The sequence below is a fragment of the Sander vitreus genome, chromosome 23 (assembly GCF_031162955.1).
Source record: "Sander vitreus isolate 19-12246 chromosome 23, sanVit1, whole genome shotgun sequence".
NCBI lineage: Eukaryota > Metazoa > Chordata > Actinopteri > Perciformes > Percidae > Sander > Sander vitreus.
In genome coordinates, this window is record NC_135877.1 from 21910900 (window position 1) to 21933800 (window position 22901).

Consider the following 22901-nt stretch of genomic DNA (forward strand, 5'->3'; position numbering starts at 1 on the left):
AAAACAGCGCTTGGGTTGCATTTGTTTACAACAAAGATGGCCGCCATCGCGTCTGTTATAGAAGATATCGACAGCGCATTCATTTAAAAAGAGGAACAGAGAACCGAGATCACGGCATTTGTTGATCGGAAAGATGTTTTTGCCGTCCTTCCTACGGGATTCGGCAAAAGTTTAATTTATCAGCTGGCTCCGATGGTCGCTAAGAAGATGCATACGTCACATACTCCGTTGCTCTGATTGGTTGTAGGTCTATCTGTTGCTCTGATTGGTTGTAGGTCTATCTGTTGCTCTGATTGGTTGTAGGTCTATCCGTTGCTCCGATTGGTTGTAGGTCTATCTGTTGCTCTGATTGGTTGTAGGTCTATCCGTTGCTCTGATTGGTTGTAGGTCTATCCGTTGCTCTGATTGGTTGTAGGTCTATCCGTTGCTCTGATTGGTTGTAGGTCTATCTGTTGCTCTGATTGGTTGTAGGTCTATCCGTTGCTCCGATTGGTTGTAGGTCTATCTGTTGCTCTGATTGGTTGTAGGTCTATCCGTTGCTCTGATTGGTTGTAGGTCTATCCAATTGAGTGCAGAGGCATTTTCTTTCCCTGTTCGATTGAAACACGCCCCATAATCACAGCCCGATGGAGCAGAATCAGACTCATATTCTGACTAGAATCTGAGTGTGACGACATCAGGCTTCCACCCAACTGTTTTCAGTGAGGTCTGTGCTTTTTCTGAGACAAAGGGACTATATAAGCTGAAGCTGATGTTGCTGCTGGGTTCTGAGTAAGTTTACCTGGATGAACTGTCCGACCACAGCGGGTCCCTCGTCGGGACAGGCTCGGGTCAGAGCGGCGACACACTTAGCGATGGAGCAGTAGGCCTGTTTGTGAGGCAGAGAGGCACTCTGGGAGTAAACCGGACCGGTCAGCATCCTCAGCAGGTCCATGTAGCCCAGACCGGCAGTCTCTGTCGCCACCAAAGCCTGAACACACACACACACAGTAAAGCCAGATTTATACTTCTGCATAAAATCTACGCCGTGGCTACGTCCGTAGGTACATGGAGACATGAACCTACGCCGTAGCCTGACGTGCGTTCCTGTAACTCTTTCAGCTCCTACTTCAGGACACAGCCTTCTCCCTTTTCCACATAGTGGTGGTTAGATGGCTGTGATTATAATAACAAAAGGTCAGTTCCTGTGGCCACTGGGCCAGTGTGAATGTTTTTGGGGGAGAGTAGTTAGTAGAACGGTTTAGAAGTGGACTGTTCCTATAACTACGTTCCTGTAACTACTTGATCGGAAAGAGGCTTATGACTCTAGAGTCACTACTCACTCCGAAACTAATCGCCGTCACTCACTCTCTCTATCACACACTCCCCCCCCCCATGCACTCGCAGCTCGACGCACACATCAATGCCCAACATCAGGCCACTTACGTAGGCTACGGCGAAAGCTCTGCGTGGAGCCTCCGCAGAACCATAAATCACCCTTTACTCCTGATATTTAAGATTAAGGAATACATTTAAGTCCCAAACATCTTTAATCAACAGAACCTGAACACAAGACCTTTATTTGAACAATGTGTCCAATTTCTAATACTACTTATTAGATTAAACTAATTAAAAAGAAAGAAAGAAAACTTCGCTATATCGCCATCATCAAATCAGAAGTTACCTCAGGACACTTTACCGATAAAGTAGGTCTAGACCACACTCTATAATTTACAAAGACCCAACAATTCCCGCAACATAAATAGTTTTTTTTTGTCCGTATGCAGCCAGAAATGAGTTTTCTGGTGGTTAAAAACTGCAGGGCTGCCCCCTTTTTAGTCAATTAGTCGACTTAATGGTCCTTTTGGTCTTAGTGCACTAACATTTCTCTCGTCTATAAGTAATTCTTTCTTGCTGAATGCCTTATTTCCGAGAAACTTCTGAACATATCTCTGGAAAACAAGATTTAAAGTGGTGCTTTTGCATGATTCTTTGTGGGGAAACTCACTTTTACAGATGGTAAATGGACTGCATTTATATTGCCCTTTTCGACCACTCGCAGCTCTGTCGATAAAATCAACTCATCGATTAAGAATGTCTTTTACGGACAGCCCTAAAACGCTCCCGTGTGGCCGTCATACCTGGTAGAAGTCGAGCATGGCGGAGAGCGCCCCGCCCTGCAGCAGCGGGGACCGGACCAGCGCGATGAGCTGCTGGAGGATGTTCCCTCCGCTCAGCTGACTCAGCGAGGACGGGTGAGTCACCGCCAGCGTGGACAGGAAGCTCAGCGCCATCTGAGACACGTGCATGTCGCTCTCCGAGATGAGAGGAGGAAGCTCGGCCAGCACCGCGTCCACCATGACGGGAGTCACCGCAGAGCTGAAACACACACATTCCAACGGTTTTACAGGACAGGAAGGAGGGGTGTGTGTGTGTGTGTGTGTGTGTCTCTGTCTGTCTGTGTGTGTCAGTGTGCGTATCTGTGTGTGTGTGTGTGTGTGTGCGCATGTGTGCATATGTGCGCGTTTGTGCATGCGCGCCTGTGTATGTGCGTGCCTGTGTGCACCTGTGTGTGTGTGTGTGTGTGTGTGTGTGTGTGTTACCTGTAGTTACGGAGCAGGATGTCCAGAGCAGCCAGGGTGCAGAGCTTCAGGGCTCGCTGGTTCTTGCGGAGGAAGGAGGCGAGGATGGGAACGGCGTCGGGGAGAACCGGCCTCAGGTCGATTTTCAGCGGAGAGCCGGCGATCAGCGTCAGAGCTGCAAAACAAACACAATCAGGGCCGCTGTGGAAAATAACTTCAAAAAAAGGAATAAAAACTATTCTTTACGACTTGTTAAACCTCTGGAGTCTATTTTAAGACACAATGCCGTCACTAGGGGTGGTACAGCTGAAGACCGTGCAAAACATTTCAGACCGTCCTGCCAACCTGTAAACATTTTAACATCAATGTACTGGAACGTTTTTTCACTCTAAAGCCGCTGCAGCTAAGATCCTGTCGGGTCTCTGCAGCGGGCGGGGCTGCTCAGTTCTCCCCGCGACTGACGCGCGCGCGCGCACACACACACACACACACACACACACACACACACGGTGGATGCAGGAAAAAATGGAGATGAGACGTATACAGGAGGACCTGACAGCTACGCTCCTTATTGTAAGTGCAATGATAAGTCCAATAAGTACTTTATCAAAGCGTATGACTGTGTCCCAGGCCAGGCCAGGATAGGACATTAACTATGACTGTGTGTCTCGGCAGGCCAGGATAGGACATTAACTAACAATGTTAACTGTTTTTAACGTATTCTGACTTATTCAAAAGACGGAGCTTTAAGAGTTCCTCTCTTTTTCTTTTAAAGGATACATTTTTGTAAGAGCTACACTGAAGTTGGCAGTTTGATAAATGCAAGTTATTTCAATTGATATTCTGTAATATTTCAATCTTCATGTGCTAAAAAGGCACATAAGTTCCTGTAGATGGCAATACACATTCTCCTTTTTTTGCATGTTGAGCTCATCAATGTCTTCCCTCTTGCTGTATCAACATCTCCGCTAGCTTTCCTCAGAGATGGTCCCAATAATGTGCTTAAAGTCAAGTCAAATTCAGTTTGTGCATGATTACATGATATAACTAAATCATTATTTAATACTGTATCATACATTGTGGATAATTAAGCTATATATCCTATGCTGAAGTATATTTCTGGAGTGTTAAAGATTAAAAGAAAAAATAACAAGAACCGTACAGAACCGAAAACCGTGACCCCTATGTGGATGTCACCGTGCAAATAATAACTTAATTATTTAAATAAATTATTTGAAAATCCAACTGTTAACACATATCATAGTATTAAGTACAGCCCAAAGTTTCTGGAGTCCTTGGTCAACCAGGCTTCATATTTTGGATTAAGTAACCAGCTTTCAGAAAGCTTGCCCATTGTCGGATGACATTCACCAAGGAAACTCTGTGGGGAATAGTGTGTGCGCGCCCATTATATTAAAGCAACACTAAAGAACTTTTCCCGCTTTAGTCCCCCTACAGGTTGGAAGCGGAATTGTCCATTACATTGTCCAGTTCACTGGACTTCAACTACAGATCCGCTACCCGATCTGACATCTGCGTGTCAATCACTGCTCATGCACACGCGTTCATTCTCCCTTGTGGGGGGAGGGGCTTAGGAGACCGTTTTGGGCTTTAGCAGAAAGGGGGGGGAGGGACTGAGAAGTTTTTGGCTAAGTCCTGGATCTTCGCAATCCTACCTACAGCACCTTTAAGGTCTGCGTAGGTGAAAAGTAACGTTGCATGTGTAGCCCAACGAGCTAAAGTCAGATTACTGCTCGTAGACTTCTCTAATCATCCCACTTCGTGCATATCTTTTAATCACAGTAACAAAGCTATACGAAAAAGACCAAAGTAAGTATAGCCTGCAGCCTATTTCTGAACAAACTAACGTTACAGTTTACTCTACAGAACCTGCTATGACGTTGGTAGTGAATTCAAGGTCTGTCTGTCTGTCTGTCGGTGTGAAAGTGGCGTAAGTTTCGTGCTTAGCGTTTGTCATGGTTACCTTTCACTGTCGTCAGTCTGGTGATCTCGTTCTTGAGGCGTTCTAAAAAGATCAACAGCGTTCCAGGAAGTTCAGCGGGCAGCCGGTCTCCTACAAAACCAGACGGGAAAAGACGATGAAGCAGAAAAGTCAAAAAAATAGGAAGCGGCATGACAGCGGACGTCACGTCGCTGTGACCGACAGACGGCGGTTACCTAAGTTACAAATGATCTGGCCCATGCAGGAGATGGCTCGTTCTTTGACTTCCTGGTCGATGTCGGCGGCTTTCAGGCGTTTGATTGTGCAGGTGAACAGGTCGTTGATGTAAGGGGAGGGGTCGAAGCTGTCGGAGCTCTCCGATAGGTTGTCCAGAGGTCGGATCACCTGGAAGAGAGAAATTAGAGAATCGGCTGAAGGTGAAGAGGGTCGGGCTGCACCATGTGAGATATGAGAAATATGCGATAACGTTGAATATCGCAATAACGATGTTATTTGGGGGGAAAAAAAAACAGATATTAAAGTGAACTCAGTTCTGCTGCTTTCAGTATTCTGCTAAATAGATTGATTGTGCAGCCCTGGAAGAGGACTGAAGACGTTACGGAGGTTGCAGGTTTGATTCCCACCATGGGAGCAACTTTCTGACAACGTTCTGGATCCCTCTTGTCCTTTGGAATGCGCCTTGGTCGATGCACTTACATGCAGCGGTCAAAAAAAGACGTATGGCTACAAACCAAAGGCCCCTAAGTGAATGACAGCTCGGCTATTATACACCAGCTGATGCAATTACTACCTTAATCAGCTGATTGTCAAAAGGCTGTGACGATACGCCACCGTGCAGCAAGATCAATTAACACAAATTGTCAGTTTGCAATGAGTCTAGTTTACTGTAAATATCACTGCACCATTTATCAAACTAAAAGTTAATATCGAAATCATAATTTTGGCTCCAACACCCACCTTGACGAGCTGCTGAGTGACGAGCAGAGCCTCGGAGGTGATCTTGTAGAAGGGGTCTCCCACGCACGCCACCACGGGCGGGACGAGGGCGGGGACGTGGGCGTGGAAGGCGTGCGCCGGGTGCGTGACCATGATAACGTGGAGGCACGCCAAGGCGTCGATTTTTAGGTTGGAGCTGCTCGACTTATCGTTCAGAGAGAAGATGATACCTGAAAAACAAAAGATACTACAATTACTAACACTGATGCTAATAATACTTGTAGTTCATGCTGCTGAAAATAGTCCCCAACTAACGCAGTATTTTAGAGCTGCAAAGATTGATCAAATAGTTGTCAACTGTTGAATTAATCGCCATCTATTTTGATTTAAGTCATTTTTTAAGCAAGAAAAACAGTAAAACCTCTGATGTCAGCTTGTTAAATGTGAATATGTTCTAGTTTCTTCTTTCCTCTGAGACAGTACACTGAATATATTGGAGTTGTGGACAAAACAAGACATTTGAGGACGTCATCTTGAGCTTTTGGGAAACACTGATCCAGATAGATTAGTTTAGATTAAAAACTACAGCAGCCAGCTGTAGCTTCAATTTAGGACCGGTGACCTAAATGCGGTTGAAAAAGGAGTCATTTCCTAGTAGATTAAGAAGGTTGATCAAATGCTTTCATCAAATATGCATCACTCCCAAGTATTTTTGGCCAGTTAGGGCTGATTTCCTCATCCATAAAAAGACGATTAATAAATAAGGACTCTGTTCTTCTACTTTCTTCTTAAAGCGTAACTCGCACCAAAATGCAACCCAGGGTCTTTTTGTGAATGTACCCGAGTCAAACTTTCGTTTAAAAGCATAATTAGGACGGAAACGCCACTTTTTCAGTCAAATGGCCTTTTGAATGGGAGGGCTAGGGGCGCTTTCATGCTAGCCTCAAAATAACTATTTTTAAACCACTAAGAAGGCTCGACACAACATGAGACTTTGCTCCAAGTATCACCAGGGGCTCTACACCTTAATCACAGCACTGACAACACTGGTTGTGTTCACAGAGTTTACTAAAAAGAAAGGTTTTGAGCAACTCACGTTAGCTGTTGTTCTTCGAGGGAGGAGAGTAAAGATGGAAAGCTCCTAAAGCTTAGTTCCATATAAATGCACGGATCATTTGTTGTTTTGTCGTTAGTGAAACACAATATTGACCTTGTAGTTGAAAAAGGAGCCTCATATAAGAATGACATTTCCTCCTATGGAGTCCGTTCATTCGGACATTTTTGACTGGGGAAATGGCGGATAGCGTAAACAACAACTGCTAACGTGAGTTAGTTAACACACTGTTACACTTTTTGAGCTTGTGTAGGCCTATCAGTGCTTTCTGAACATATTGAAGACACTTTTAAAAATACCGCGAAAATAGGAGCCACAGAGAGAGTAGTAGTTGTAGGAGTAGCCGTGGTGTAGTATTACCTGGTATTAGTACTGGGATGTGGGTATTACCTGGTATTAGTACTGGGATGTGGGTAGTCAGGGCTCCCGGGAGGACGTTCACCAGCTCAGTCAACATGTTGAAACAACACTGACGGGTTTTGACACTTTTCTCCTTCAGCTGCTTGTGAAGAGCTTTTACTATCATGGGGACCTGCAGAGGGCGAGAGAGAGACAGAGAGAGAGACAGAGAGAGAGAGAGAGAGAGAGACAGAGAGAGAGATAAATAAATAAAAATAAATAAAAAAAATAAAATGCTGTCTGTAAGTTTAAATATCTGTACATATTTATAATATCTAATGTTAAATGTTACCACGTCTTTACATTTTTATTAGAATATACTTTTGTTTCATATTGCTTAATAACTTTTGTATTTATATTTGCCATACAACGTTTTATATAATTAATATAAATCCATCCTACTATTGTGTTAATGTTTATATAACTTTCACTCCATTAAAGCCCCTTGAATTGAAATTGAGAGAGAGAGACAGACACAGAGAGAGAGAGAGAGAGAGAGACAGAGAGAGAGAGACAGAGAGAGAGAGAGAGAGAGAGACAGAGACAGAGAGAGACAGAGAGAGAGAAAGAGAGAGAGAGAAAGAGAAAGAGAGAAAGAGAGAGAAAGAGAGAGAAAGAGAGAGAAAGAGAGAAAGAGAGAGAAAGAGAGAGAAAGAGAGAAAGAGAGAGACAGAGACAGAGAAAGAGAGAGAGAGACAGAGAAAGAGAGAGACAGAGAGAAAGAGAGACAGAGACAGAGAGAAAGAGAGACAGAGAGACAGAGACAGAGAGAGACAGAGAGAAAAAGAGAGAGAGAGAGACAGAGACAGAGACAGAGAGACTACTTCACGTTCTCTGTGGCTGGCGATGCAGGATGCTGAGGGTTTCCTGTCACCGTGACAACAGAAAAGGGTTGCTGCAACTATTAGAATCTTTAATTGCGATTTCTATTTCGGCTCCCAACGACCACAAAAACAGATATAATCGAGAAAAACGATGATTTTTCACATTACATTTTGCAAGTGAACTCTTACTTCTTACTTCTTGTGTTCACGGTGTTTTCACTGTTGGTTTGTTGAACTGTTTCACAGGTTTTTTTTTTAACTTCAATAAATGCAACATCTTTCCAAAAGTCAATAAGTAATCATGTTTAATAATCCTGATTTAAAACAAAGTAGCAGTGCTTCTCCTTCTGAGAATATAGTTCCCAGTATGTATACGGTTAGAAGACGGCTGTGTGTCATGTGACCTTGTTATTTGTTCACGCTGTGACTCTACAAATCACAACAAGTAAACAGGAACATGTTGGCGTTAGTTTACAGGCGTACTTATTATCTATTATCACTCAGAAATGCAATTCAAAGACTTCCAAGTAATCAATTTCCGACCATGGAGCATCATTAATACATCCTCATTTAAAAGGACATGCTGATGTCTAACATTACCTGGCTCTGCAGCATGGTTAGCGGCGTTTCTCCCTGTTCCATGGCGTCTGGATCGGCCAACCAGCTCTGAGCCGGTCGGGTCTGTTTGAGCAGCGACAGGTAGGCGTGGAAAACATCCGCCTTCACGTTCTCCTCCCTCTCCTGCAGACAGACAGGCAGGTGCAGTCACGTATTGATCACATGGCATTAGGTCAACTGGTTGGGATTTGTCTGACCGACAGGTAGAGATTAGATTATTTATTATATTATATATTTATATAAAAGCGTGATTTATGGTTCTGGGTTAAATCAGAGACGGTTTAGAACCGAGACGCTCCTGTATCTGTGTCACGCGGGCTCCGCCACGGCCACGCTAGGGCTGCACGATATTAACAAAATGTAATACTGCGATGTCGATATTAATTTTGATATTTTTAAACATATGTGAACTTACAAAAGTTACGGGAAAATGCATCAAAATAGATTCATAACAAATACAACACAAGGTTTATTTCAACTGACCGTCATATTGGACTGGTCCAACATGAATAAATAAATAAGGACCATGTTTACAGAACAGGACATGTTCTACTGGTGGGACAGTATATAATATATAAATAAAGAGAACAGGACATGTTCTACTGGTTGGACAGTATATAATATATAAATAAAGAGAACAGGACATGTTCTACTGGTTGGACAGTATATAATATATAGATAAAGAGAACAGGACATGTTCTACTGGTTGGACAGTATATAATATATAAATAAAGAGAACAGGACATGTTCTACTGGTGGGACAGTATATAATATATAAATAAAGAGAACAGGACATGTTCTACTGGTTGGACAGTATATAATATATAAATAAAGAGAACAGGACATGTTCTACTGGTTGGACAGTATATAATATATAAATAAAGAGAACAGGACATGTTCTACTGGTTGGACAGTATATAATATATAAATAAAGAGAACAGGACATGTTCTACTGGTGGGACAGTATATAATATATAGATAAAGAGAACAGGACATGTTCTACTGGTTGGACAGTATATAATATATAAATAAAGAGAACAGGACATGTTCTACTGGTTGGACAGTATATAATATATAAATAAAGAGAACAGGACATGTTCTACTGGTTGGACAGTATATAATATATAAATAAAGAGAACAGGATATAACTTCTCTTTCTCTTCTCTGATTGGTTCTGTTTAGTTGTCTCTATTTCTTCACTCTGATGAAATATGAACACACGTGGTCCGCTCCATAGGGTTTGTCACGTAGTGGCCCCGTGCACTGACGTGCACTAACGTGTGTAAGTGGCACGGTAACCACGGTAACTGGCCACTGAAATGATCATTACAGCGTTTCAAGCTCTAAATCAAACACGACTAAGCCACCCAGCCAACGGACGGGACGCAGCGCTCCACAATATAAACATAATATTGCATACTTATCGCGACGCTTGTGTCATTATACAGTTGGCACTAAAAAGTCTTTGTTGTTAACATTCCTTTGCATTTTAGCTAGTTCAATATTAGTCCGTACACAATGTCGTGTGTTTATACATTTAGTATTTATATGTTCCTGTTGTGGCAAAAAGGTTTCTCTTTTTTTTGTTAATTGTTAACGTTGGGATGGATACCAATCCTGAGGATCTGACTGGTGCACCCCGATCCACAAGCACAACCGGTGTTACGGTTACTCTGAGTGAGCAGTGTTACCAGATTTGTTTTTGTTTAAGGTGGAAAATAAAAAGTTGTGTGTTTAATGCATTTTTGTTGACGTGGAAATGGATTTTAAAACATATGGTATCGAAAAAAGAACCGTTAAGGAACCGGCATCTAAACTGAGGTATCGACATTGGCACCGGATTGAAAGACTTTAACGATGCCCAGCCCTTCACTCTCGATAGAATATTGCAGCAGCGTGATATCGCGATAATGATATTGAGTCGATGTAGAGTATCATGCTCCCCTAGTGCACATCCCCAGGAATGTAACTTGACGTCGCTGTGACGCAGACCGCAACAACTGTGATTGGTCCGTTTGGCCGTGGCTTGGTCGCTTCGCATTCCCCTCTACTCATTTTCCTGGTTCTCCAGAAACATGAAATCAGGGAGAGGGTTCACTTTTCCTGCTACTGCTAACACTTACCGGCTCAATCGTGGCGTTGGAACGTGACACGCCAGAAAAGAAAAAAAAAACAGACATGCGTACTCGTCTACAAGCAGCGGGATAGGAGGCCATCGATTAGTTTTAGCTGGTTTACCCGCGTAACCTGCATATACAGGAGAATATCCAAGATCCAAAGTGATCGATAACCTGAAAGCGGACTCGGCGTATTCTCCGGTTGAACTCGGGATCTTTTTTTAAACTGCTGCTGTCCAAACGAGTTAAGCTCTCAGTGATTAGGAGATGAAAACAAAGCGCCAGAGTGAGGAGGTGATGAGGGAGTGAGCAGTGAGCGGAGTTTGATGGTACCTTGAAGCGACAGACGAGTGCAGGAGAGACGGAGCGATAAAACTCTGGCAGCATCTCGTGACGGGTTGAGACGACGGCGTCCAAACACTTGGCGGCCGCCCGCCGCACCTTCCAGCTCATGTCGTCATCGTCGCTGTACTCATCATCGCTGCCTGGACACAGAGAAACACATGATTGGGTTGGGGGGGTTTCGTTAAAAAAAGACGCTGAAAACATTATTTATCAATCAGCTTTTTACAGATTACTGCTTCTTAGACCTCCTGCACGCTGGCTGCGTGGCGTGTCCGTTTTTATTCCGCCGACACGCAAGCGTGTTGGAAATGACTACAAACACAAAGATATTGACAAAATAAAAGTTGAAGAACACGCTATAATTATTTCATTTTATCAATGGGAAACAAATAACACCTGAGAAGCCCCGTGGTGAGGAGCAAACTGGCAACTAAAGTTCCCAGTATGTATACGGTTAGAAGATGGCTGTGTGTCATGTGACCTTGTTATTTGTTCACGCTGTGACTCTACAAATCACAACATGGAAATAGGAACATGGTGGCGTTATTTTGTCACTTATTGGGAGCAGTAGGCTAGATGGAGCCGGTTACCTCCAGGATCTGTGCTAAGCTAGGCTAGATGGAGCAGGTTACCTCCAGGATCTGTGCTAAACTAGGCTAGATGGAGCCGGTTACCTCCAGGATCTGTGCTAAGCTAGGCTAGATGGAGCCGGTTACCTCCAGGATCTGTGCTAAGCTAGGCTAGATGGAGCCGGTTACCTCCAGGATCTGTGCTAAGCTAGGCTAGATGGAGCCGGTTACCTCCAGGATCTGTGCTAAGCTAGGCTAGGCACAGATCCTGGTTACCTCCAGGATCTGTGCTAAGCTAGGCTAGCAGTGGGGGTGTCAGACAGAGTTACGACACGCACAGAGATGAGAAGGGTATGTATGGACTTATCTAACTCTGGAAGATACGGTGAATAAGCTAAAGTCCCAATAAGTCGGCGTGTTCCTTTAAACCCAGCGGAAACCCTGATTCTTAACATATACAGTAATTAATTAAGAAATGCTAGTTGCACCCAATTGTGCTGACTTCTAAACGTAGTACCTTGGTAATCTTCATCGTTCTGCTCAGCGTCCATGGCGTTATCGTCCTCGTCCTCATCGTCAAAGTTGTAGTTGGGGTCGTAGGTCAGGTAGCGCAGGCAGAGCGAGATGACCGTGGAAACGTGGGGGTAAACTTCTTTGGGACACCTGTAACAAATAAAAAATCTAATTAAACAGGAACAGCTACAGCTATAGTAGTACTTTGGCTGTACGGCTGTGTGTATTACCTCCTAACAAAGGACTCAAAGGCCTGGATGCAGTACTCTCGGAGCTCGTCATCATCAACGTTACAAAACTTCACTACCAGAGGAATAATCTTCTCCAGATACTCTCCTAGACAGACAGACAGACAGACAGACAGACAGACAGACACAGAGACAGACAGACAGACAGGTTAGAGGACAGTTTGTAAAAAGACATCCTGAAACATTTTTCGTTTTGTGTACTCAGTTCTGCCTTTGTGCTGCTTTCAGTATTCTAATAAAATGCGACAAATTATTTGTTGAAATTAAAACAAAAGAAAGGAAATCATTTCCAGCAATCTTTGTTTGAACAAATTGAACTTTGAACTGAACACAAAAGCCACCACAGAAAAAAGGAATTACAGTTTTCTACTGATGGCAGCGTGTTTGCGGCAGCCTTTCGTGAGCCGATCTATTGTGCATGTTGCTCTATTTGATATGTTCTGCTGGATGACATCACGCGTTGGGTCGTCTGTCTCACCGATCCGGTGTCCAGCCTGTCTGCTGATGGCGGCCGTGCACTGGATGTAGGTTCTGGTAGTGGACATGTTGTCGTTCCGGCCCAGCTCGGTCAGAAGGTGCTCGATCAGATCGATGAAGACCAGATTCCCACAGGACATAACCAGGTGGCCCAGAGCCATGATGGTCCTCTGAAACAGTTCAACACACAGTCACAGGAACATAAGGACATCAGGAATATACAGTGCTAAGCTTAAGTGATACACCCATGCTAAAGTTGACTAAAAAGAGGAATAAAAAAAAATAAATAAAAAAAAATCTGATCTTAATGCCTTAATTAAAAAAAAATGAGGAAAAATCCAACCTTTAAGGACATTTTTCTCACATTTTCTTTGTGAATAAATAATGTATCGTAAATAAATAAATGTTCTTCCTTAAAATACAGGGGGCATAAGTCAGTACACCCCTATGTTAGATTCCCATAGAGGCAGGCAGACTTTTATTTTGAAAGGCCAGTTATTTCATGGATCCAGGATACTATGATCCTGATAAAGATCCCTTGGCCCCCACATCATCACATACCCTTCACCATACCCCCCACATCATCACATACCCTTCACCATACCCCCCACATCATCACATACCCTTCACCATACCCCCACATCATCACATACCCTTCACCATACCCCCACATCATCACATACCCTTCACCATACCTAGAGAGTGGCATGGTTGTATTTCAGTTAGCCTAATAGCTGGTTTGATTTGCATTGAGAGATGATCTTATGGAAAGTACCCCATGCCAATCTCTAGTTATGGTGAAGGGGATGTGATGATGGGGGGGTACGGTGAAGGGTATGTGATGATTGGGGGGTATGGTGAAGGGTATGTGATGATGTGGGGGTATGGTGAAGGGTATGTGATGATGTGGGGGTATGGTGAAGGGTATGTGATGATGTGGGGGTATGGTGAAGGGTATGTGATGATGTGGGGGTATGGTGAAGGGTATGTGATGATGTGGGGGCCAAGGGAACTTTATCAGGATCCATAGTATCCTGGATCCATGAAATAACTGGCCTTAATATAGTATATAATAATAAAAAGACATAATAAAAGTCTGCCTGCCTCTATGGGAGTTTAACATAGGGGTGTACTGACTTTGCCCCCTGTATTTTAAGGAAGAACATTTATTTATTCACGATACATTATTCATTCACAAAGAAAACTGGTGTCCTTAAAGGTTGGATTTTTCCTATTTTTTTAATGAAGTCAGACTCCGTGCTGAGTGAAACCGAAGCAGAGGGACAGACACAGAGCTGGAGTGCACTTTTTGATTCATAAACTTTACCGTTATCAGGCAAATTAAAACGCCAATACAGATAATCTGCAAACTGCTAAAAAAAAAAAAACGGCCAGCTAATCGGCCAGTGCCAATGATCGGTCTATCCCTATTATGACTCATATTTCTTCATATCTTTATCAGTGTCTCGGTGTCCCAACTGGCAGCGGCAGATGGCCGCCCACCCACCAAGAGTCAGGGTCTGTCCGAGGTTTCTGCCTGGAAAAAAAAGGAAGTTTTTCCTCGCCACTTTAGCACCAAATGCTTGCTCTTGGAGGGAATAGTTGGCTCTTTGTAAATTAGTGTTCTAGACCTGCTCTATCTGTAAAGGCTCTGACACACCAACCCGATAATCGGCCGTTGGACAGTCTGGCGAGGTCGGTGACTCGAGTCTGGTCGGTGTGTTCCGTGCCGTCGTCCGTCGGAGGAGCTGTCGGCCTTCATTTTGGCCGACCTGACTTGCTGGGTCGGAGGGCGGGCAGTCGGACTCAATGACCAATCTGATTGGTGGAGCGCTAACCCGGAAATGACAAGCGGGATGAGCCTGACAAACGCCTCGCAAAATCTGACGAGAATCTTTTAAACTGACCTTTGTGGATCTGAAATGAAGACAGATTCAGCAACTGCACGAAGCCTATTTCTCTCTTCAAATGTTTTCAGATTCAGGTTTCGGTGAACTATCGTCGTAAAATATGAGATCGTATTCCGAATGAAGCCGCCATTATGCCTGGTTGTAAAATGCGGGAGCAGCCAGACCCACGTGACGCGTGCGTCCAATCAGCTGCCGGTTTCCGCAATACAGATTAGCGCCGCCTGCTGTTATGGAAACGTATTACGCCTCGCGCAAGCACAGAAGGCACGCTCAAGACGACGTCACTTTGGTGTTTTCCGAGGCACTTTTTTGACCAACTCGGGGAGGATGTCAGTCCAAGTGCCTTTTCTGCCAAAGGTCGGCCGCCGGGTTGGTGTGTCAGGGCCATAAAGTGTCCTAAGATAACTTCTGTTATGATTGGACACTAGAAATACAATTGATTTGCATGCTGCTCCTAAAGTGGTGTTGGTAAGCACAGTAACGTAAAGGTTGGATGTACCTTTCTGACAGCCAGTCTGGGGGAGGTGAGCTGAGGGAGCAGACAGCTCAGGATGGAGGGATGGAAATTCACCAGCAGGCCTCCCTGTCTGCAGACATAGACACACACACACACACACACACACACACACACACACACACACACACACACACACACACACACACACACGGTTAATTGTGGTCAAACTTATTCCACACAAAATGATCCTTTCTTAGGCCTTTATTTGACAGGACTGCTGAAGACGATGAAAGGGGAGGGAGAGAGAGCGAGAGGGGGAATGACATGCAGCAAAGGGCCGCAGGCCGGAGTCCAACCCGCGTCCCGCTGCGTCGAGGAGTAAACCTCTATATATGGGCGCCTGCTCTACCAACTGAGCCATCCGGGCGCCCTTATCCAGCATCTGTCCATCACCCGGGAAGAGAAAGAACGAGCAAGATGTGTTGCTTGGGTGAGTAACGTTACATCCCGGTACCAAACACACAGACATCGTAGCTTCAGAGAGACGTATGGCGTGAGTTTTCTCTTTCTAATTACGTATTTTCACATTCACAGTCTTAGACTTCAACAGTTTTACGACAAACTGAGACTTCCTTCACTTGCTAAATTACGCTTGTAATTCATGGCTCAAATCAAAACAGGATTATCCGTCTCTCCCCGTAGGCATTTCTTCCAAAATATCTCCCTCCTCCTCATTTTATTGTCTGTCTCTCTCTAGTAACAGCGCCATCATTAGCGTAAATACCGTAGTTTTCAGAGAGCACCCTGACACAGCACAGCATTTCTATCTTAATTAGTTTGTTATTTGATTAACCACAAATTAGCGCCTTTCTACAACTCAAACAGAGGGACCAAAGAACCAGGCTCCCTGTAGTTTTTCCTATATTTTTAGCCCCAAAAGTAGTTTTTCAGATAGGAGAGTGAAAACGCCATTACCTGATATTTTTGGTCACAATAATCATGAAAACGTGACACCGACACGTCCCTCCTAGGTAGAGCTAAACCAACCAAACATCCAAACCAGTTGTGTAGTGGTTGACGTAATAGACAGACAGGAAGCGTACCTGCAGAGCATGTCAGCCATGATGTCGAGCGCCTCCAGCTGGACAGACACGTCTTCCTGTTTGGCGATGGCGCTCGTCAGACGCCCCGTTATCTTCTTACAAACGCTGGCAGCGAGAGCAGAGCCTGAGAGATGCAGACGGGTGGAAGTATTTCAAATCAGGGCATTTGTCTGTTAACGTTCTGAATCGCAGCTAACTCCTGTGGTAGAAACTAATACATCTGGGTGAGATCTGAAATAAAGCTGCGGTCAACAAAGTCTTTTAAGTATTTATTCTTTGCGCAAAGAAGGTTCAGTTAATCGGGAGAGTCTGAACAAAGAGTCTTAGAGGATCACGTGCTTATTAACCCGTTCCCAAGCTGACAGCAATGGGGAGGGGGTGAATTATTAGCCCCTCATCCGGGGAAAGAACAGGGAGGTAGAGAAGACCAGTTTCTGTACCTGGCTTATCAGAAGAACATTAAACTTGGGCTGCTAGTGTCCATACATAAAGCAGAGCTAAAAACAAAACAAAAAACAAGTCAATAATCAGATATGTTAATAATAACTAGGGATGCACAGAATCCAGGATTCGGCCGAATATTGGGCTTTTTGATGGGGTTCAGTGTCTGCCCAACCTTAGAATTTTTAGAAGGCCATTAAAGTCCAGCTACATGTTCAATTTGCAATGCCAATTTGTCTTGTGGAAAGAATACGAGCTGTGCATGAAGGAATCTACAGACAGCAGCCAAAATGCAGCAACGTGAGGTACGGACAGTCACAGCTAAAAACTGGTGTTAACCAGACGACCGTACAGTTAAAATAAAATAAAATGAAAAATACACTGCTTTGGACGTCGTTTACTTCATTAATGTGTTGACTGTGTTAATGGACTGAGGATGGGAGGAGGATGGATCTGGATTCAGTGCATCCCTAATAATCAGTTATGTGATTTTCCATTACACGGCGAACAGGAGCGGTGACAGCATCAGTAAAGCTACTTCACGCCTACATGAAACAAGAGACATTGTAGTGAAAGTATGAGTGTCCGCGTCTTGGATGTCTACAGATAGCGTGTCAACAAAGTGTCGACGCTGTCTGACTTCGCGAGGAGGAGCGAGCTGGAAGAGCGGCGGAAGGAGCGGCGCCTGGAGTCGAGGACAAAGGTTGTCATCCATTACCTACTGCCTGGTGGATTAGCATGTAGCTCCTGTAACTTCAAATGCATGCATAACAAAAACCCAAACCCTGTTAAGTTTCCTAGACACATTGCCATAATATCAAGATTTCCCCAGGGCCATGACATCATTTTTTCGTGTGTAACAGAAGTATTTGTTGTGTTCGTACCGCTGGAGGCAGGCGGTAACTCTCCGATCACAGTTTTGAGTCCGATGGAGGAAATGTCTCGGAGCTGTTCTTTGTCCGACAGCATGTTGGTGCACAGAGTGTCCACGATCGTCTCCACCTGGTACTCCTTTACCTTACTCACCAGGGGCCCCAGGCTGAGGTAAACAAACGCACCCACGGTTAAAAAGACACACAGTGAGCTGGAAACTAGGGCTGGGTATCGCCAATCATTTCACACGGGACAAAAGCACATATTAAAAGATCGATTTGGGGATTTTATTAATTGATAGCAGATCGCTCTAACAAGGACCAATTTGAATTGGAGAATCATTATTTAAACCCAGCCCTAGTGGAAGCAGAAATTAAAATAACACAGTGATGTAAAAAGGTGCGTCTTTTACCATTTGACGGCCAGATTCTGAACTTCTCCGTTCTTGTCTTCCAACAGTTTGAGAATCATCCTCACCACCTGTCAATCAATACATCAAGCAGACCAATCAACACCTGGGTTGGACTGGTTTTTAAAAGGTCCCATGGCATGAAAATGTCACTTTATGAGTTTTTTTTTTTAACATTAATGTGAGTTCCCCCAGTGGCTAGAAATGGTGATAGGTGTAAACCGAGCCCTGGGTATCCTGCTCTGCCTTTGAGAAAATGAAAGCTCAGATGGGCCGATCTGGAATCTTCCCTTTATGACGTCATAAGGGGGAAAGGTTACCTCCCCTTTCTCTGCTTTACCCGCCCAGAGGATTTGGCCGACCCATGAGAGAGCGAGACATCATGGCTTTCAAACAAGCAAAGTAGCAGTTGGTCAAGGCCACACCCCCACCCTCCACCTTGCCCCCCCTCTCTCCTCCTCAATAGCATTTAAAGCTACAGACACAGAAATGGCACATCCTAAGGAAAGCTCATTGTGGGACTGGCTCTAGTGGCTGTAATTCTGGACCAAGGCTGAATTTTGGGAAAGACTTCAGATACAGTATTAGGGGACCACTAAGGCCTATATAAAAGAGACTTCAGATACAGTATTAGGGGACCACTAAGGTCTATATAAAAGAGACTTCAGATACAGTATTAGGGGACCACTAAGGTCTATATAAAAGAGACTTCAGATACAGTATTAGGGGACCACTAAGGCCTATATAAAAGAGACTTCAGATACAGTATTAGGGGACCACTAAGGTCTATATAAAAGAGACTTCAGATACAGTATTAGGGGACCACTAAGGTCTATATAAAAGAGACTTCAGATACAGTATTAGGGGGACCACTAAGGTCTATATAAAAGAGACTTCAGATACAGTATTAGGGGGACCACTAAGGTCTATATAAAAGAGACTTCAGATACAGTATTAGGGGACTACTAAGGCCTATATAAAAGAGACTTCAGATACAGTATTAGGGGACCACTAAGGTCTATATAAAAGAGACTTCAGATACAGTATTAGGGGACTACTAAGGCCTATATAAAAGAGACTTCAGATACAGTATTAGGGGACCACTAAGGTCTATATAAAAGAGACTTCAGATACAGTATTAGGGGACTACTAAGGCCTATATAAAAGCATCCAAAAAGCAGCATGTCATAGGACCTTTAAACACAGACCAGCACTTTGTAAACTAGTTTCAACCAGTACAAACCGACCTTCCGCTCGCTGTCGTCGTCCAGTTTGATTGAATCTTTTTGCAGCTCCGTCATCAGGTCGTTAGTGGCCATAAACCTGGAGAGAAACACAAATTAATAACCAGTTCATTCAAACTATTCAACAGAAACTTAAAACAAGAACCTGCTGCGGAGTCAGACCAACATTTCCTGACACCAATGCAGCTTCTACCAGGTGAAGAACAAAGTTTTTCAATAAAAACTATTAGGGCTGCCCCGTCTTAGTCGATGGTTTCGGTCTTAAGGCCCAAACACACAGAGCAGAGAGCCAAACGTCGGCAGAAAAGGCAGTTGGGCTGATCAGTCTACCCAAATTGGTCAAAAAGGTGCCTCAGAACACACCAAAGAGACGAGACGTAATACGTCTCCATAACAGCATGCGACGCTAATCTGTATTGTCGCCCAAAAAACATTTTAAGAGAGAAACAGGCCGTGCAGTTGCTGAATCTGTCTTCATTTCAGATCAACAAAGGTCAGTTTAAAAGATGTTCGTCAGATTTTGAGAGACTCTAGTCACGCTCATCCCGCTCCCCGTTTCCTGGTTAGCTCTCCACCAATCAGATGGGTCATTTGAGTCCGACTGCCGGCAGTGCCCGCCCGCCGATTATACACGTCAAATCGGCCAAAATCAAGGCTGACGGCGGCACGGAACACCAAACAGACTCGAGTCACCGACCTCGCCAGACTGTCCGACGGCCGATTATCGGCCCGGTGTGTCTGGGCCTTTAGCCGAATAACGCTTTGGCTACATTGAACGCATAACGTATGAGGACTAGAGCTGGGCGATATGGAGAAAATCAAATATCACGATATTTTTGACCAAATACATCGATGTCGATATTGTGGCGATACTGAAGGGTTCACTATTGGTGCTTTCACAAATAGTTACACAATGAGCATTTTGATAAATAATCACCAATAATGTGGATACCATGGCAAATTATAAAAACAGTAAGTAAGTCCGGTAAGTCCAGAAAATGACATGGCAGGGTTGGTTGAGTGGGTAGAGCAGGCGCACATATACTGAGAGGTTTATGCCTTGACACAGAGGTCCAGGGTTCAAGTCCGACCTGTGACGATTTCCTGCATGTCTGACCCCTCTCTCTCCCCCCCCCCCCCCTTTCTCACCTAGCTGTCCTGTCAAATTAAAGGCAGAAAAGCCCAAAAAATACTCAAAAAAAAGAAGAAAATTACATCACTTCACTGTAATGCAGAAAGACAACACGTGTGTCATATCACGATATTCAAAATGTAAGAGGATATCTAGCCTCGTATATCAATGTCGATATATTTCCCAGCCCTAACGCGGACCGTTAGAATGTATCTGTTAACCGTCTCCACCTGCAGCGCACACACGGCGTAGGATTGTGCGAGTCCCAGGCGAGACGGAGAGCTTTTGCTTCGGGGTTGTTGTCGTTTCTTCAGTTTTTTTGGAGCTGGCACAGCGCTGTGAAAATGTCAGTCTACTGTCAGCTGTTATCAGAGGACGCAGGGGAGGGAAACGAGAAACAGAAACTCTCTAAATGAAACCGCCAATACGCTCACCGACAGACAGTCAGTAAGACGTTTCCTGTCTATCGGTAGTTTAAAAGAAATATAGACACTTTATGATCCATTTCTGTAACTTTGGGTTTAGCATTGAGGGAGGGGAGGGGGGGCTTGTGTGACATCTCGACTATGATGTCACACAAGCTGTGTGACATCATAGGTGAGAAAAACACTTTCCGGATGATGATATTAACATCTTCATAAAAAAAAAAAAAATACCCTGATCAAATATTTTGCTCCAGATCCGAGTCTTTTAACACAGAGTTATATCTGCCGGGACCGTGTCCAATCCAATATTTGGGTTTACCTTCTGCGGCCTGCACACATTCAAATTAGAAAAAGCTATTTAGATGTTTGACAGCTGAAAATATGCTGTGAATTCAGCAGAGACGCAGCACCTAAAAGGAAAGTGTAATTACCTCTGTGGTACTAAAGCACTCAGAACAGGACGGAAATGACTCTTTTCTTCTACAGGGGGTCAGCGGCAGCAATTTTTACAGCGACAGGCGCGACCGCTGACAAGCATCACAACGCCGTGTCACAATTTCACGGTTATCGTGTAGCGAGAGTGCTGCTGTCAGAAGTGATGACACCGATGAGTTGTGCTGCCGACTTTGGCTGCGATCGTCCTCGAGGAGCTTAGAAAAAGAGGCTGGTGTGCTCTGAATTTGAAGGGACTGAAATGTCTGAGTCGACAGTCTGTAAGCTGTGTTTTTAATACTCGTTTAAATATTCACACAAGTTAAAGACACACAAGAAACTAGGGATGCACCGAATCCAGATTTTCGGGGTTCGGCCGAATCCTCCTCCCATCCTCAGTCCATTAACAAAGTAAACACATTAATGAAGTAAACAAATGGTTAACGCCAGTTCTTAGCAGTGACTGTCCTTCCTTTGCTGTACCAGAAGTTGCTGCATTCTGGCTGCTGTCTGCAGATTCCTTCATGCACAGCTCGTATTCTTCCAGATGTTTCATACCAGATGTTGTAACAGCGGTGATGTTGTGTATTGTTTAGGGTCCTCGCCACCACCAGACTAATCAGCATTGCAGATTGAACATGTAGCTGGACTTGAATGGCCTTCTTTTGACTGAAAGTACTGCCAAACAACACTTTTTCTGCTCACCAGTTCCATTTCCACTTCCTCACAGCCTGCTGCATTGAACGCTCCACCTACGTAAACACCTTCCTGTAATCAACGGCGCCGTCATCACGTCGACCAGCGTAGCGCGCGCAGTGCAAGCGTAGGGTTCATGGAAACCAAACCCCGTCAAAAAGCCCAATATTCAGCCGAATCCTGATTCGGTGCATCCCTGCAAGAAACACAGACACCGAGGCCTGGCCAGGCAAGATGGCTGGAATGATTAGCACCGTATCGATGAGGTCATTTCTAATATCAACCAGGGCTGGGAAAAATATGCTTTTGTCCCGATATGATTCTTTCACGATTACATGGGCACCGATTTCATTTGTACTGCGATTCTAGAAGTATTGAGTTGTGAGTATTGGGCTTTCTTTTCCTTCTTTTACAAAACCAAGAATTGCATAATGCAGTACACTTCTAGAGACAATATATCGTGAGACATTTCTAAAAACTAATTGTTTTCTAAGAAGAATGTCTAAAGGCAGTGACAGACCAACCAGACGGCCGACCGTCAGCAGAAAAGCCAGTTGGGCTGATCAGTTTGGTCCAAAAAGTTCCTGGGAACACAGCGAAGAGACGAGACGTAATATGTCTCCATAACAGCAGGCAGAGCTAATCTGTATTGTCGCCCAAAAAATGAAAACCAGCAGCTGATTGGACGAACGAGTCACGTGGGTCTGGCTGCTGCTTCATACGTACATACATGAATCCATTATTGTTATCTGCTGCCACAAAGCTTGGGTCAGATGTCTGAGAGGACGCCTGAAAGCTCTTTGATGCCTTGAGTTTGTAGAAAGTCTTCTTTACTAATAGATGTTATTTAGTTTTGTACATGGAGAACAAAAACGCTGTACAATGGTTTAACCAGCCCGACAACGGAAAGAGACAAAAATCCTTTAAAGTGCTCATGTTACGCTCATTTTCAGGTTCATAATTGTATTTAGAGGTTATATCACAATAGGTTTACATGGTTTAATTTTCACCATATTTTTTGTTGTACTGCACATTGCTGCAGCTCCTCTTTTCACCCTGTGTGTTGAGCTCTCTGTTTTAGCTACAGAGTGAGAC

The 22901-nt window shown here is 44.2% G+C and overlaps 1 protein-coding gene across 1 annotated transcript in view; it reads right to left on the reverse strand.

Annotated features, from left to right (window-relative positions):
- The window catches only part of cand1 (cullin-associated and neddylation-dissociated 1), a 38511-nt gene that overhangs the window by 12984 nt on the left and 2626 nt on the right, over positions 1 to 22901 (reverse strand). Inside the window, exons 2-18 of the mRNA XM_078281644.1 lie at positions 19125 to 19200; positions 17881 to 17948; positions 17480 to 17634; positions 16155 to 16278; positions 15094 to 15181; positions 12686 to 12854; positions 12190 to 12295; positions 11964 to 12109; positions 10866 to 11017; positions 8398 to 8538; positions 6965 to 7106; positions 5482 to 5690; positions 4740 to 4908; positions 4546 to 4635; positions 2583 to 2736; positions 2121 to 2358; positions 782 to 970 (exon numbers count right to left, since the gene is read on the reverse strand). Of these exons, the coding sequence (XP_078137770.1) occupies positions 782 to 970; positions 2121 to 2358; positions 2583 to 2736; positions 4546 to 4635; positions 4740 to 4908; positions 5482 to 5690; positions 6965 to 7106; positions 8398 to 8538; positions 10866 to 11017; positions 11964 to 12109; positions 12190 to 12295; positions 12686 to 12854; positions 15094 to 15181; positions 16155 to 16278; positions 17480 to 17634; positions 17881 to 17948; positions 19125 to 19200 (2416 nt within the window). The remainder of the gene's footprint in view (positions 1 to 781; positions 971 to 2120; positions 2359 to 2582; positions 2737 to 4545; positions 4636 to 4739; positions 4909 to 5481; positions 5691 to 6964; positions 7107 to 8397; positions 8539 to 10865; positions 11018 to 11963; positions 12110 to 12189; positions 12296 to 12685; positions 12855 to 15093; positions 15182 to 16154; positions 16279 to 17479; positions 17635 to 17880; positions 17949 to 19124; positions 19201 to 22901) is intronic.